A 15,717-nucleotide genomic window follows, 5' to 3' on the forward strand; every position below is an offset into this window, starting at 1 on the left:
ATTCATTGGATACATTTATTAGTTTCAGAAATACAGACATGCCAAATCTGATGATTCTTTTTGATACACCCTGTGTTTACAATATGGAGAGTCAACAAATAGTATTAACTGATCTGGTTTTCAAGTTGCTTACCGATTTACCTATTACTGGCACACAGATACGTCTGGGACCTCTGTTACATTAGAATACGGCAGTCTGGTTTTTAAGTTGTCAAAGTCAACAAATGTGAATAGAAGGAAACTAGATGTGCTGACACTGTAGGTCGGGTTGGAATATGATTAGCGATTTGATGAAGCAAACAAATCTCAACACAAAAATACAACTGTCATAATAGATTGGACACACAGCCTACACCGAGATCTACACGATCATTTTGATGACCTACTCTTACGTCTCAATTTCCGATTTTGACAAAAACTGACGTTAAATTCTAAACCTAATGGAACAAAATATGACCTAACTATTTACAGATCCTTAGAAATTATGAATGATTAATGACAACCGACTCTATAGGTTCATCCTATTTCACTGCCAACACTCAATACACAATTTGTCACCAAAACCAGATTGTAACACAACTGGCATACACCAGAAGTGCAGTTTTGCCCTACCGCAGCCCATCAAGACTGTGTTCTTGTACTGTCTGCTTTCTGTGCATACTTTACATATGTGCACACACTTGGTTTTGAATTGCACAATGTACAAACAGCATATTTGGAACAGAGATTTGAGATAACATTCTTATACACGATGTAACAATTCCGAACTTCGATTATATCAACCTGTACAAAAAACAGATTTGATACACCTTTAATCAGCCAGTGCATCTAACATTTTTCCCAATGTGTAAATTATAATATGAAAGCTGGAGATATAAGCTTAGGAATGATGGAACTGAATGTGACAAAGATATTTTCCATGGTGGTAACTAACATACAAGTGTCCCTAATGTGCAAGACAAGACAGACAACCTGCATTTTAACAGAAACAAAAATCCAAAACTCTTTCAAACTATTCAAAGTTACATGCCCAAGCTAGTTTGCACATATGAATTTCTTTCACCACTTTGCTGAACAATAGACTGGTTCTATAAAACGTCACAATCACTTTGTCTTATGCTAACCTGAACACTAACCTAACTTTAACAGTGACAATACAAGCTAAATGCAACACACCAACTTACCAATCATCACAGCTCTTCCCTTGGGATCAATAGCCAGGTACTGTCCTGGCACTATCCTCCTACATCCACTCTTCCCAAAAGTTTCCTGATGAACTTTCTCAAAAATATTTTTTGATGGCGAATACTCTAGAATCACTATTCTTCCTGAATCTGAACCAACTACTATATAATCTGAAATGAACAAGAATTTAAACTGTTACAAAACTTCCAGTGAAACATGAAGAATATAGCATTCAAATTGTTAGTGCACTGACAAACCTTTTGTCCCACCAGTAAGACGGAAAGCCATCAGAGACCGAATAATTCCAAACACTTCCACAGTGAGCAATGTATGAACTTTTCCTGTGTTTGGATCTGGTCTCATAAGCTCCAAAGATTTCCCACGGGAAACTAAAATCTCTTGAGTCTTACTGCCACTGAAGTTTCCATGGACAGCATGAGTAATGCCAGTGGCACGCTGTAGTGTTAAATTGTATAGATGCATCTTCTGTTTTTCTTATTCTTGGAAACCTGAAACTATTAACTTCTGTATGAAATATAAAATCTCTTCACAATATATATCCAACTACTTTTGACAATATCTGCAGAAATCTTCACTCTCCCAACACAAATACTTTACATTAACTGCTGTAGCCAGTTAACCGTTTTCTGTTGGATAAATGTAATACAAGTCCTAAGCCTGATACATCCCACTAAACAGCATCATCTGAATTAAACGGAATGAAACACCATAATTATTTTATGCTGAGTATAGGACAATATCATGTGGTTGCTTGAAACAAATCCCAATAATCATTAAATTCAATGTCAACATTTTAAATTTTGGACATCATATATTCCAACACAGGTAATTTCTTGCAAGCATTCCATTTCCAGAGATCAAACTAATTATGCAATACAATGATAGCATAAAATAACTGATCCCAAGGCTCTACCACAACTTTAAAGACTGAGAATCTATAAAATCTGAGTAGTGTATGAATGTTTTTCAATGATTACATTAACCTTCCTAACACCAAGCAGTATTTGATCTGACATTTATTTTCATTTGCACAGGGAACTGCACTAGTGTATGTCATACATATTTCTTTTTATTTTTTTTTACACATCTGGTTCCATAGGACCAAACTGACTAGCAAGTCTCTATGGTCATGGAATGTGTCAGTGCATGAAATAACAGAAAAGTAATAACAGATAAAATAAAATGTTTATGAATTCTAAAAAGACATCAAACTATAAGTTTATGTAAATGCAGGTTGGCTGGCAGCTTTTAGAGGAGCTCTTTGCGGTGTGGGGGAGTAGCCATGTATGTGAAAAACGGCATCCCATTTGAGTCAATTGATGTTTCAAAGTACTGCACTGAAAAGGTGTTTGAATGTTGTGCAGGTGTGGTTAAATTTCACGGAGCTAAACTTCTAACTGTTGTTATTTATAGGTCCCCAGACTCAGATTTCACAACATTTTTGTTGAAGCTAGAGGAGGTCCTTGGTTCACTTTATAGGAAATATAAAAATTTAGTTATACGTGGTGACTTCAATATTAATTGTATAAGTGACTGTGCAAGGAAGAGGATGCTGGTAGACCTCTTTAATTCATATAATCTTATGCAAACCGTATTCTTTCCAACGAGAGTGCAAGGGAACAGTAGAACAACCATAGACAACATTTTTGTTCATTCATCATTACTAGAAGGGCATTCTGTTAGCAAAAAGGTGAATGGCCTTTCAGATCATGATGCACAAATTTTAACTCTAAAAGGTTTTTGTGCTGCAACACGTGTTAAATAGTCATCAGCTGTTCAGGAAAGCTGATCCAGTTGCCGTAGATACCTTTGTAAACCTTATAAAGGAACAAGAGTGGCAAGATGTTTATAGTGCTGATACAGTAGACGATAAATATAATGCTTTTCTCAAGACTTTTCTCATGCTCTTTGAAAGTTGCTTTCCGTTAGAACCTTCAAAACAGGGTACTATCACAAACAGGCAGCCTGGGTGGCTGACTAAGAGAGAATAATATCTTGTAGAACAAAGTGACAATTACATCAAAAACGTTAGAAAAAGTCAAAATCTAAATGCAGCAGCCCATTACAAACAGTATTGTAAGGTGCTTAAAAATGTTATTAGGAAGGCAAAAAGTATGTGGTATGCAGATAAAATAGCTAAGTCTCAGGATAAAATTAAAACCATATTGTCAGTCGTAAAGGAAGTTGCTGGTCTGCAGAGACAGGTCGAGGATATAGAATCAGTGCGTAGTGGGAATGTCCATGTTACTGATAAGTCGCATATATGTACAGTATTTAATAATCACTTTCTGAATATAGCAGGTGAACTAAATAGAAACCTACTCCCAACAGGGAATCATATAGCGCTCTTAGAAAAAAGTGTTACGAGACTGTTACCTGAAATGCTCCTCCATGATACTGACAAGAGGGAGATTGAGTTAATAATTAAATCACTAAAGACCAAGAACTCTCATGGATATGACGGGGTATCTAGCAGAATACTGAAGTATTGTTCCCCGTATGTTAGCTCAGTACTTAGCCATATCTGTAACTTTTCCTTTAGGAGTGGTCGGTTTCCTGACCGATTAAAGTACTCTTAAGTGAAGCCAATTTATAAAAAGGGAGACATTGATAATGTTGACAATTTTAGACTTATTTTTATGCCATCGGTGTTTGCTAAAGTTATTGAGAAGCTTGTATATACAAGGTTACTGGAGCATTTAAATTCACATAATTTGTTGTCAAATGTTCAGTTTGATTTTAGAAATGGTTTAACAACTGAAAATGCTATATTCTCTTTTCTCTGTGAGGTTTTGGACGGATTAAATAAAAGGTTGCGAATACTAGGTGTTTTCTTTGATTTAACGAAGGCTTTTGACTGTGTTGACCACAAAATATTACTGCAGAAGTTGGACCATCATGGAGTAAGGTAAGTAGCTTACAATTGGTTCGCCTCTTACTTTAAGAACAGAAAGCAGAGGGTAATTCTCTGCAATATTGAGAGTGGTAGTGATGTTCAGTCCCAATGGGGCACTTAAGTCGGGCGTTCCCCAAGGGTCGGTGCTGTGGCCACTGCTGTTTCTTATTTATATAAATGATATGCCTTCTAGTATTACAGGTGATTCAAAAATATTTCTGTTTGCTGATGACACCAGCTTGATAGTGAAGGATCTTGGGTGTAATATTGAAACAGTAACAAATAATGTAGTTCATGAAATAAGTTCGTGGCTTGTGGAAAATAATTTGATGCTAAATCACAGTAAGACTCAGTTTTTACAGTTTCTAACTCACAATTCAACAAGAACCGATATTTTGATGAAACAATATCATATTATAAGCTAGACGGAACAGTTCAAGTTCCTAGGCATTCGGATAGATGGTAAGCTGTTGTGGAAAGCCCATGTCCAGGATCTTGTTCAGAAGCTAAAATGCTGCTTTATTTACCATTAGAACAGTATCTGAAATAAGTGACACTTCAACACGAAAAGTAGTCTACTTTGCATATTTTCATACGCTTATGTCGTATGGTATTTTTTTTGGGGTAATTCTTCTTATTCAAAAAGGTTATTTTTGGCTCAAAAACGGGCTGTTCGAGCTATATGTGGTGGAAGTTCGAGAACCTCTTGTCGACCCCTATTCAAAAATCTGGGAATTCTGAAATTTTCTTTAATGTCGTTTGTTGTTAGCAACATTAGCCTATTCCCAAGAGTTAGCAGCTTTCACTCAGTTAATACTAGGCAGAAATCAAATCTGCATGTAGAATGCACTTCCTTGACTCTTGTGCAGAATGGAGTGCAGTATTCTGCTGCATCCATTTTCAATAAGCTACCACAAGAACTCAAAAATCTTAGCACCAGCCCAAACTCAAATAGTTTCCTCATGGCTCACTCCTATTCTGTCGAGGAGCTCCTGGAAGAGCTAAAAAATTAAGCAAATTCCAGTGTTACATTGTTGATTTTCTTCATTTAAACTTACGACTTGTCACCTGAATATGTTTTTTTATATTTCATTTTATCTGTTTCTAATATCGTGATATAATTTCATGTATTGACTCGTTCCATGACCATGGAGACTTCTCCTTAATTTGGTCCCACGGAACAATAAATAAATGCAATCAATATAACACAGAAATCAGTTTTCATAGAACTCCTTGACAATATAAGTGAAGCAGGAGGAAATTTTTCGGTTTAGATTTGAAAGAGAGTGGATTATTGGTAAGAGTTTTGAATCCTTAAGGGAACTTAATGAAAATGTGTGCAGCGGACTACTGCACACCTTTTTACACAAGAGTCAATGAAGTGTGATACAAATGCTGGTTAAATTTCTGCCTAGTATTAACTGAGTGAAAGCTGCTAATTTGTGGGAATAAACTGATATTGTTAACCAGAAATTATGGTAAAGAATATACATGTAGGTGGGCCAATGTCAGAATACCCAAACTTGGGCCAACATTAGTTTCGCAAAGTTACACCACTCTTAGCCTAGATCACCCATTTCTGAGCCAAAATTACCCTTTGAGAATGGAAAGAAATACCCAAAATATAATACCGTATTTCAAAAGGTAATGAAAATAAGCAAAGTAGACTACTTTTCGTGTATCACTTCACTTCAGATACTTCTAATCACAGCAATAAGTCTCTTAATAAAATCCTGGACATGGACTTTTCATGACAGTTTACTATCTGAACACCTACAAATTTGAACTGTCCAGTCTCACTAATCATATGCTCATTCTGTGTAATTAAAAAATCACGTTCTGTTGAACCTTGTGTTAAAAACTGTCTTACTTTGGTTTGGCATTAGTTTATTTCCTATAAGCCATGAATTTATGTCTAACTGCACTATTTGAAACAACGCCAACAGTGCATACAGCAATCTTTACTACCAAGATAGTGTCATCAACAACAAATATTATCCTCTGGCACTCCAATTGAACTATGCCCCCTTGGACCCCACATTATATCCATTCTCAATACTGTGGAGAATGACATTTTGCTGTCTGCTGTTAAAGTATGAGGTGAACCAATTGTGAGCTACTCCCCATTTCCATAATGGTCTGACTTCTGGAGCAATATTTTGTGAACACAAAACACCTTAGTTAAAAAACCCTAGCATTCAAAATCATTGGTTAATCCATCCAGTACCTCGTAGAGAAAAGAATACAGCATTTTCAGTTGTTAATCCACTTCTAAAACCAAACTGTACTTCTGACAGCAAATTATGTGAAATGAAATGATCAATTATTCTTATATACACAGCCTTTTCAATAACACCAGCAAACACTGGTGGCACAGATATAGGTCTACAATTGTCTACATTAAACCCTTTCCTCCTGTTATAAAACAGTGTTACTACTGAGTAATTTAACCGTTCAGGAAATTGACCATTCCTAAAATGTGCAGCATATGTATCTGCTAGATACTATCATACTCAGAGTCCTTGTCTTAGTGATTTAATTACTGACAATCTCCCTCTGGTCAGTATGACAGGAGTACTTCCAATATGTCTCAGAAGGGCATTATCCAAGAGTTAGAAGACTCCCTGCAGAAACTAAGTTTTTATTTAATTCAATAGCTATGTTCAGAATATTGTACATACATATCGCATCAGCAGCAGAAACATTTTTACCACATACCATCTTTACATCATCAACATTGTGCTGCTGACCAGATACTTCCTTCACGACTGACCACATGGTTTTCATTTTATCCTGTGAATTACCTATTATATTCATGTACTGCAAACTCCCTTCTTTCCTGTAACACTTAGGCACCTTACAGTACTGTTTGTAATGGGCTACTGTAGTTCAACTGTGACTACATGTAACATTTCGATATAATTCCCACGTTCTTCTACAGTATCCCATTTAGAATATTCTAATAAAAAGCAATTTTCAAAGAGCATGAGAAATATGCTACAGAAAGCATTATCTTTGTCATCTATGTTATCAGCACAACAAGCACCATACCTACTCTTGTACCTTACAGCTATAAAAAACCTCCATAGCTCCTGGATTAGCTCTTCTACATAGTTTGTAATTATATATAATGTTTGTTTAAAAACCTTTCAGTGTTAAAATTTGTGTATCATGGTTGGATTGGCAATTCACCCCTTCACCAACAGAATGCCTGCCTAGTAACAACCAAAAATATTGTCTATTCTTACTACTGCTCCCCTGCGCACACACACACACACACACACACACACACACACACACTTCTTCAGATCGTATGAGTTTAGATCTTCCAATGTCCTTTTTCTTGCACAATCACCTACAAAATTAACGTGCCACCAGTTTGAGTAGGTATCTTTTTCAGATCACCATCTACATCACACACCCCAACACTATCAAGAATATTCCTAGCTCCACCCACATCACTACCTGATCCTCTTTCATAAAACTCCTACATAACTTCCCTATGTGAACAGTCAGCTGGCCCACAATACTTCACAATGCTGGTGAGTTGGTACTCACTCCCAACACTTCTTCCAAATGCTGGCCTACACTCTATCATGTGATCTATCTAACAACACAACCTCCTTTATATTTGAAATTACACCTGTCTTAAGGTCCGTAACTGCTGTGGTTGGCTGCATGTTTCCCACACCTACAAGAGGCTCCTCTCCACTAAACCAACAGTTGTCAGATTTATTGGTGATACAAAAAGTAAAACTATCTGAATATCTCCTCCTCCTAAATAAAATGTACCTGATTTATAAAAGGCAAAATAGTTTAACTGTCATGTACAACACGGCCTGATATTCCACCTTGTGGCAGGAAGGTTAACCTTGTAAAATTATATTCAGTAAGATTTGTTACGTGCAGAGACATCAGATTTCAAAACACCTATCCTAGATAATTTACCACTATGAACACGATGCTCCATCGGGCAATTCCGAGCAAAAGCTTATATAAACACCAAAATTTCCTTACATCTCTAACTTCCACATATGTTAATATAACCAGGAAAACTAAAATGCTGGCTTTCAAATTCAACTGTGTAGCCTCTAAACACCATCCCCTAACAAAAACACACACGATTAATTACTGACGATGTGTTACTTCATAAATACGCATTAAAGGAAAGCGCTATTCACGATACCGGTTGTTCTCCACATTACACAAAATGAATAAAATTCTGGCAGCTGCACATCGCTACTCTGGGGCTGCAAGAAATATCTAGCACGTATAACCCCACCTCACCCCCTGCCACAATGACAAAAAAATTACAGTAAAAGTAATTAAACACTGCATTACAATCCGGTGCCCACAAATGGAGAAAAATGCTTGGGAGCCGATTGGAAAACAATTCCAAATCAAAATGATAAACATACATACAGAATAGCAATAATTGTTACTTCATCAAAGTTAAACAATATGGACAGCGAAACTCAAAGGAAAACAGCACATAAGGAACTTATACGAAAAGAACGAATATTAATATACATTAAATCAGAAATCATACGTCATGTATCAACACAGTAAGCACAAAAAACTTATTAATTACCTCTAAGTTTAAAAACGGCCGTTATGTGCATAACAATTATCCATTTCCGAGAAAACTTCTACTAGCGCCACGACACACTTTCTAACATGGCTACCAGCAAAATGAGAAAGAGGCAGACAACTGCGAACTGATGTAGCACATCTCTGAACGGCAACCGGAAGTACAAACTGGCTTCCATAGGCGTAGCCCCCACCCTCAACAACAGAAACAGAAGTGGGGGAACAACGACCCCTGAGTTCGCTCGTATTTTACGCCAATGTAAATCGGCCGTAAATCGTCACGTCGCATCAGCTACCCCCACATTAGCGGATTTTAGTAACGGGTCGCAGATACTTCCGACGGATTCTGCGAAACCTGCAGGCCTTGCCTGTTGGTAGAACGGGTGGAAACATGAGACTTCTCCGACACATTATTTATGCTCAGAAATTAAAAGCAGTTCTAAACTCCGGTTAATTCGCATATGCTCACTACAGGGTGATATCTCTCGCAGGTGCTGAATAGTCAAAAGGAAGGTTGATACGCGTTGAATCTATCGCTGATAATGAAGAAGTCTCCCATCGTAGAGATCGTTGTATAGCAAGCTGTTTGCTGTGACTTCCCCTTCCAGAACATTGAGAGGCATCTCTGTGTTAGGTGCTGAAATCGTCCGAATTAGTGATGGGCTAAACTGCGTTTTTCCGATATCAGTGATTTCTGTGAATGCTACTTTTCAGTATCTGTTATTCTTAACTGTGATTTGTCGCAGTTAAGAGTCGCAGTTAAGGAACCTAAGTCGCGTACGCCTCCGCCACTGCTATTTCTGCTACTTCCGCGATTTCTGCGACTTCTGCGATTTCTGCTACTTCTGCGATTTCTGTGACTTCTGCTACTTCTGCGATTTCTGTGACTTCTGCGATTTCTGTGACTCCTGCGATTTCTGCGACGTACCACCGTAAGAAAAAGTTACATCTGTCCACACAGAAAATTGCATCTCAACAAACCTGTCATTGGTAAGTATGTTTTACGTTTATTCTTCCGTTGGCTTTAATTTTGTATTAAAGAAACAACTGTGAAAATATTAATAGTGTAATTAATATGTAAGTAGCCGCACAGTACCGTAATAGTTCGTGTTTAGAAAATGAATTCTAACATATTGTTATGTTCATAGGTACCTGAACTACATTTCAGTCACTCAGTAAAGTGATAATTCAAAATATCATTGTCAACAGATCTGAAGAAATTGCCAGTCTTTAGACCGTTTTCGTCAGACGAGAGGTTAGTTTCTAAGCGTTTTGATGGACTTCAGTGAGATCGTTCTTGCGAATGTGATATAGCAAATATTAGCAAATGTGATATAGCAAATATTAGCAATCTACTCTGTCAATTATATTGCTAGTAATTAGTGACAGCAAAAATTGTTTAATAATCCTTGTGTTTTTGCAGACGCAGTTCTGACTGATTACTGGTTGCTGTACATATCTATCCACATCAAGGCTGTTGAGAGAGACTCGTGAAGATTCAAGACAGCTCTTAGAGGATTTGCAGTTTAAAAGTGAAATAATTATGAAATAAGTGTGTGACTGATTAAAGTGTTTTATTGAAGTTGTTCTGCGATTTTAAAGGAATAATAAATGTTAAATACATTGAGTGAATAATAAAAATATCATTTTCCACATGTTAAGCCGTCCTATACCCGTAATTTTCCGCCACTTATTTATTGGTAAACACTTGTTGGATACCGACGTGCCGCCCCCCCCCCCCCCCTTTCTCCGCAATCTTGGTGTGACACTTACCTGTAACATATCCCGAAGTCTACAATATGCATTTAGAGGCTGTTGATATGAAAGTGGGAAGTACAGATCTTCCAGTTAAATCAGGAATAGCTTAAGTGCATTACTTGAAAGTGACACAGGAAAAGCTTACTTATGTAGGTGGTAGTAGTGTCGGCAAAAAGTTCTTGTGTGTGAAGTTGCCATGTAGAACACCAGGTGTAAAGCTTTTCTCCCGAGTCTTGAACTGTGTCGGAACAAAAGTGAGGCATTCATATGACTGTTTTCATTTCTCTACACTTATACAGATGTCTGAGTTCTGCTGTGTTAACATTGTGAAGTCCTGTAGGCATGTGGAGTATTATCCAAAACTGTCATATTGGAAGCAGAATCAAACACATTTGTTACATTACTTGATATTTTCAGGAGAAAAAGGCAATGTTGCTTCTTATTAATATAATACATTCAGAGTCACAGCAGTATTTGACCAACCATAACTGATGCTGAATGTGCATGTCGTCATATAATATGAAGGGTTTATTTCAATAGTGGTACAAGTCCATTATCTACACTTTTCTGTCTATAATGCTTCTGAAATTAGTGATCCAAACAAACATAAATAAAGGTTCATCTCTAGCAAGAAGCCATATGCTTGAATATTTCTGGTATCTCAACTGCAGATTTTTCAGCACTCATTTAACTTTACGACTCTATATCTCAAAATTAGCAAAAATGGACTTGTACCACTATTGAAATAAGCCCTTCATATGCACACACAGCACATCGATCTCGTGAGGCACAAGGCTCTCATAACGAAGTACGTACGTCGGTCAACAGATGACACTAGGAACAGTATGTTAACTGCGCTTTTTAGTTGCTACTTGCGACTCTTGGCTGCGATTTGTCACAGAAATCGCAGTTTGACTCGGTAGCGAATAGCGTAATATGAACTTTGCTCAACAGATGGCAGTGCTAACTGCGCTTTTTAGTTGCTACTTGCGACTCTTAGTTGCGACTTGTCACGGAAATCGCAGTTAGGCTCCATAGCGTACCGCAGAGATGGGCGTAGTACGAACTTTGACCCACAGATGGCACTGTTAACCGCGCTTTCTAGTTGCTACTTGGGACTCTTAGTTGCGACTTGTCACGGAAATCGCAGTTAGACTCCAAAGCGTACCGCAGAGATGGGCGTAGTACGAACTTTGGCCAACAGATGCCACTGTTAACCGCGCTTTTTAGTTACTACTTGCGACTTGTCACGGAAATCGCAGTTAGACTCCTTAGCGTACCGCAGAGATGGACGTAGTACGAACTTCGGCCAACAGATGCCACTGTTAACCGCGCTTTTTAGTTGCTACTTGCGACTCTTAGTTGCGACTTGTCACTGAAATCGCAGAAAGCAGCGCTAAATTCGGCCAATAGATGGCTCACGTTTTTGAATGTGAAATACTACTTGCGACTGCTAACTGTGACTGAAATCGCAGTTAGATTCTGTAAAGTTGCTACTGTGATATCTGTGACTTCTCAGTCACTGCGATTTCTAACAGATACGCGATTTCCTGCCCACCACTTGTCCGAATGTTAGCTGGAAGTCGTTTGAACCACAACATGTGGCTGGAATTTTCTGGTAACAAATCTGTCCCCATCAACTACTTAAGTTCCTTCAGTAGCTATTTGGGAGACTTGTCTCCTAATTGTTTGCCTCTAAGTAATCTTTGGAACTGTACCTTTTTTATCAAAAGCAACACTGACATTGCAACACAGTTCTGCTTGAACTTTGTGCATTTCATTTAAGTGGGTCTCAACACAATGAAATAGATCCACATTATCCCTAACACAACGTTATTTGAAGATGCTCTCTGTTTGCGCGAACCATAATTTCGGTCGTGTCATTCAGACTGGCGACATTTTAAAGTGTCTGAGAATCCTCCCTTGGGTAAATGTTGGACGTAACCCAAAGTGCTCACTGGATGATGGGACTTGCCCTGGACTCTTGAACGGTTGGCGTGCTCTGCTGCGTTTGCTCTTGCTTGTTGCTGCCAGCGTTCATGTTAGCCATTGATGTAGAAATTCCGAAGACTTTAGCATACGCTTTATAGGGTCACTGCTGTAAAAGGTTTAGCTTCTAAGGTAAGCAGACACCTACTCTAACTGAATCAAACCATGTTTTGAAAAACCCAAGATTATTTCACCACAATTTAGCACCTTTGCAAGCATGTCACAGTAGGAGAAGTGTGCATCAAACAGCTACAGCAAAGTAAAGTGATCTAAAATATACTACACACTAATTATATTTCATTGTCCATGACCAATAGGTTGAGGTCGCTATATCCATGTTAACTTGGCTCACTTTAAAGGGAAGGCAGTGTAAATAGAAATATGCATGATATACTATTACACTTAAATTGTTGAAATTAAGCTGCATACAAGATTTATAATCTCTGGACACATTGTAGCCACTCCATGCCAATTTCACAAGTGATAATTTTTTGTTGAAACTAAATAATTTCAAACATTTGTAATGTTTGGGCATTTACTAAAATATAGTTTACTAACATTGACAATACATAGCAGATAATTAGTACCAATGAGCAAAAATATTCATATCATTATATGCATACAATGAAAATACGTAAAAAAATGTTAATGAAGACAGTATTAAGTGGCAGGAATGATTCAAGACTTGTTCAGTTAATATTTTGCATTACTACTACTCCAACATATGCCAATCACAAATGAGAAGCAGAAATGTTTGACTCAAACCCCACCACAATCGATGTTTTTGGAAAGCCTGCAACTTGTAATGTCCCCTTAGAAAAATTATAAATGACTGTGCTTAAAGTGACACACAATATTTTTAGCGCAGTGCAATCTGACTTTCAAAAATCCGTACAACAGAATGGCCCTGACTAACAATAACCCATAACTTTCAAGAATCACTTACCTCACAAAAATCTTCGTTACTCGAACTACTGCAATACAGCAAGCGCCACTACAGCCAGCTAAATAAAAGATTCTAACTACTGAAGGAACCAACTACTGATAGGTATACTTAGCAAATGGAAGATTTTGATAGAGAACAAACAATGTATTTACCTTAATAGTGCTCAAAAGTCATTTTATATGAAGAAGAACACGATCAAATCTGTTGCTGCACACGCATTGCTTGATGGACCGTCTGTGTTTTGTGGTTGCAGATTGAATTTTAGCATTGATTTGAATGACTCATTTTCCCATCGTAATGGCTGGTTGACGGTAGCAGTTGTACGTGGTGGGAGTGGTGTCCCCAACGTGTCTGGATTGGAAAGCTTCGTCGACAGAGACATGTCATGAACTGATATATATATATATATATATATATATATATATATATATATATATATATATATATATATCAGTTCATGACATCCAGTCTTACAAATTTACTCTCTCTGATGGACACAAGTCCAGATCATCCACTCTCAAAACTCCACCATCTCTCTCCCCACATCCACAACTGCTGGCAGTTCACCTCCAACTGCGCAATGCTACGTGCTGTAAACAGCCAACTGCCCAACACTACAATAGCAAATTACAACAATGCAAACCAGCCACAGGCTGCACACAGCACAGACAGTGATTTTCATATAGAGCGCTACATGGCGTTACCAACATAAAAACCTAAACAGTCTACTTACATAGCCCCCATGCTCCGCACAAAAAATTTTACAAATTGTTTTGGGCAGTGGCCAATACAGATTTGAAAAAAATTTTCATAATTACAATAACAAAGAAATCAAATGCACACACTTATTGATACAATGTTGGTCAAAAGCTAAAATTTTCTCACAGTCCGTAAAGGCAGTCCTGATCATTCATCACAGTATTAATTACAATTTTATGCACAAAGTCTGAGCAGTAAAAGAAAATGCACATGGAAGTAGTGGATTTCCATGCAGTCTTGAAGAAGTAGTTTTGTCCTTCCAACAGAAAGACAATGCTGAATGCTGATTCTTGACATGCAGACAGGTAATGGGCCACAACAGAGCAAACCCACAGCAAAGTCAGTCGAAGTTTTGAAGAATACTGGTAGGTAGGTCATCACAGAGCAGACCCACTGCAGTCCTGGTAGAGATTATGGTATTGGTGGGCCACCAGAGGCACAGACCAACTGCAGTCCTTGTAGAAATAATGCTATTGATGGATCATCAAAGGTGCAGGCCCACTTCAGTCCTTGTAGAGACGGCCAGCAGCCATCTGTTGCGACAGTGCAGGTGCGCAATCACCATCGAAGAGTCTTGTACTATATAGCAAGTCCATACACCACCACTTGTACACTCACAAACTTTTTGGTATGTCCTTAGAAGTCTTGCAGACAATATAGCAAGTCCATAAACTACCACTTGAGCACTCACAAACTTTTTTGTGTGTCCTTAGAACCAGCAATGCTGTTAACCAGTCCCTTGCTGAATTATCAACACACGTGCGAGCATTAACAGTCCCTTTTTTCATATATTGTACATATACTACGACCTACAGAAACGTGTACAGTGAAATGTAACTTAATTTGATGAACTGGTGTCAATTACAATTTTATAACATGAGAATACAATCACAAAGGTACAGAAAACATCATTAAAAACATAATAATACAGATAAAATTTGTAGTAATACAGGCTTTACAAAAGAATAGAAATAAACATATACATCAGTGTTACAGGAATTATGACATAAATAAATAAAATAATGAGAATAGTTTTCGAAACATCAATTTCATACATGAGCATTGAAACAGAACAGAATAAATAATGTCTAAACATCTTTACAAAGTAAATAACACATTATTAGAAACATTCTACAACATAACTCTTATCAGATAAACACATAAAGACAGGAAGAACACAAATACAAAAGAAAAGGACAGGGTTTGTTTTCAGTGTAACGTTTGGTACTGCAGTCCAACCCTAAACCTCATTGCATAGATTTTTCCTCTTATTTCAACATTTGTTTCCACCAAAAAAATCCTATCCAAGCATGCTTTCTGTATTCTATTCATATCCTCTGTCAAAATAGTTATTCTCCTCTGTACATTACTTTTTTGGCCAAACCATTTTCTTATAGCTTCTCAATGCATTTCTTCCAATTCATCACAGTTAGTTTCTTATATAGTCTACCCCTTCTTAAGCTAACTTAAATCTACTGAGCTCAGATATATATACTAAGGGATGAGGCAGTGCAGCAGCACATAGCAAGTTAACACAAACAGCAATGACAAAAAAAATGCAAATTGGCAAAGC

At 37.5% G+C, this 15,717-nt stretch overlaps 1 protein-coding gene across 2 annotated transcripts in view; it reads right to left on the reverse strand.

The window, feature by feature from the left end:
* Positions 1-8,822, reverse strand: part of LOC124789272 (splicing factor 3B subunit 3) — a 53,909-nt gene extending 45,087 nt beyond the window's left edge. The window contains exons 1-3 of one of the 2 annotated variants that reach the window (XM_047256577.1): positions 8,694-8,822; positions 1,443-1,700; positions 1,185-1,355 (exon numbers count right to left, since the gene is read on the reverse strand). In XM_047256577.1, coding sequence (XP_047112533.1) covers positions 1,185-1,355; positions 1,443-1,668 — 397 coding nt within the window. In that variant the 5' untranslated portion in view covers positions 1,669-1,700; positions 8,694-8,822. The remainder of the gene's footprint in view (positions 1-1,184; positions 1,356-1,442; positions 1,701-8,693) is intronic. The other variant, XM_047256578.1, reaches the window with a different exon arrangement.
* Positions 8,823-15,717: the final 6,895 nt, after the last annotated feature.

The sequence above is a fragment of the Schistocerca piceifrons genome, chromosome 3 (genome assembly GCF_021461385.2).
Source record: "Schistocerca piceifrons isolate TAMUIC-IGC-003096 chromosome 3, iqSchPice1.1, whole genome shotgun sequence".
Lineage (NCBI taxonomy): Eukaryota > Metazoa > Arthropoda > Insecta > Orthoptera > Acrididae > Schistocerca > Schistocerca piceifrons.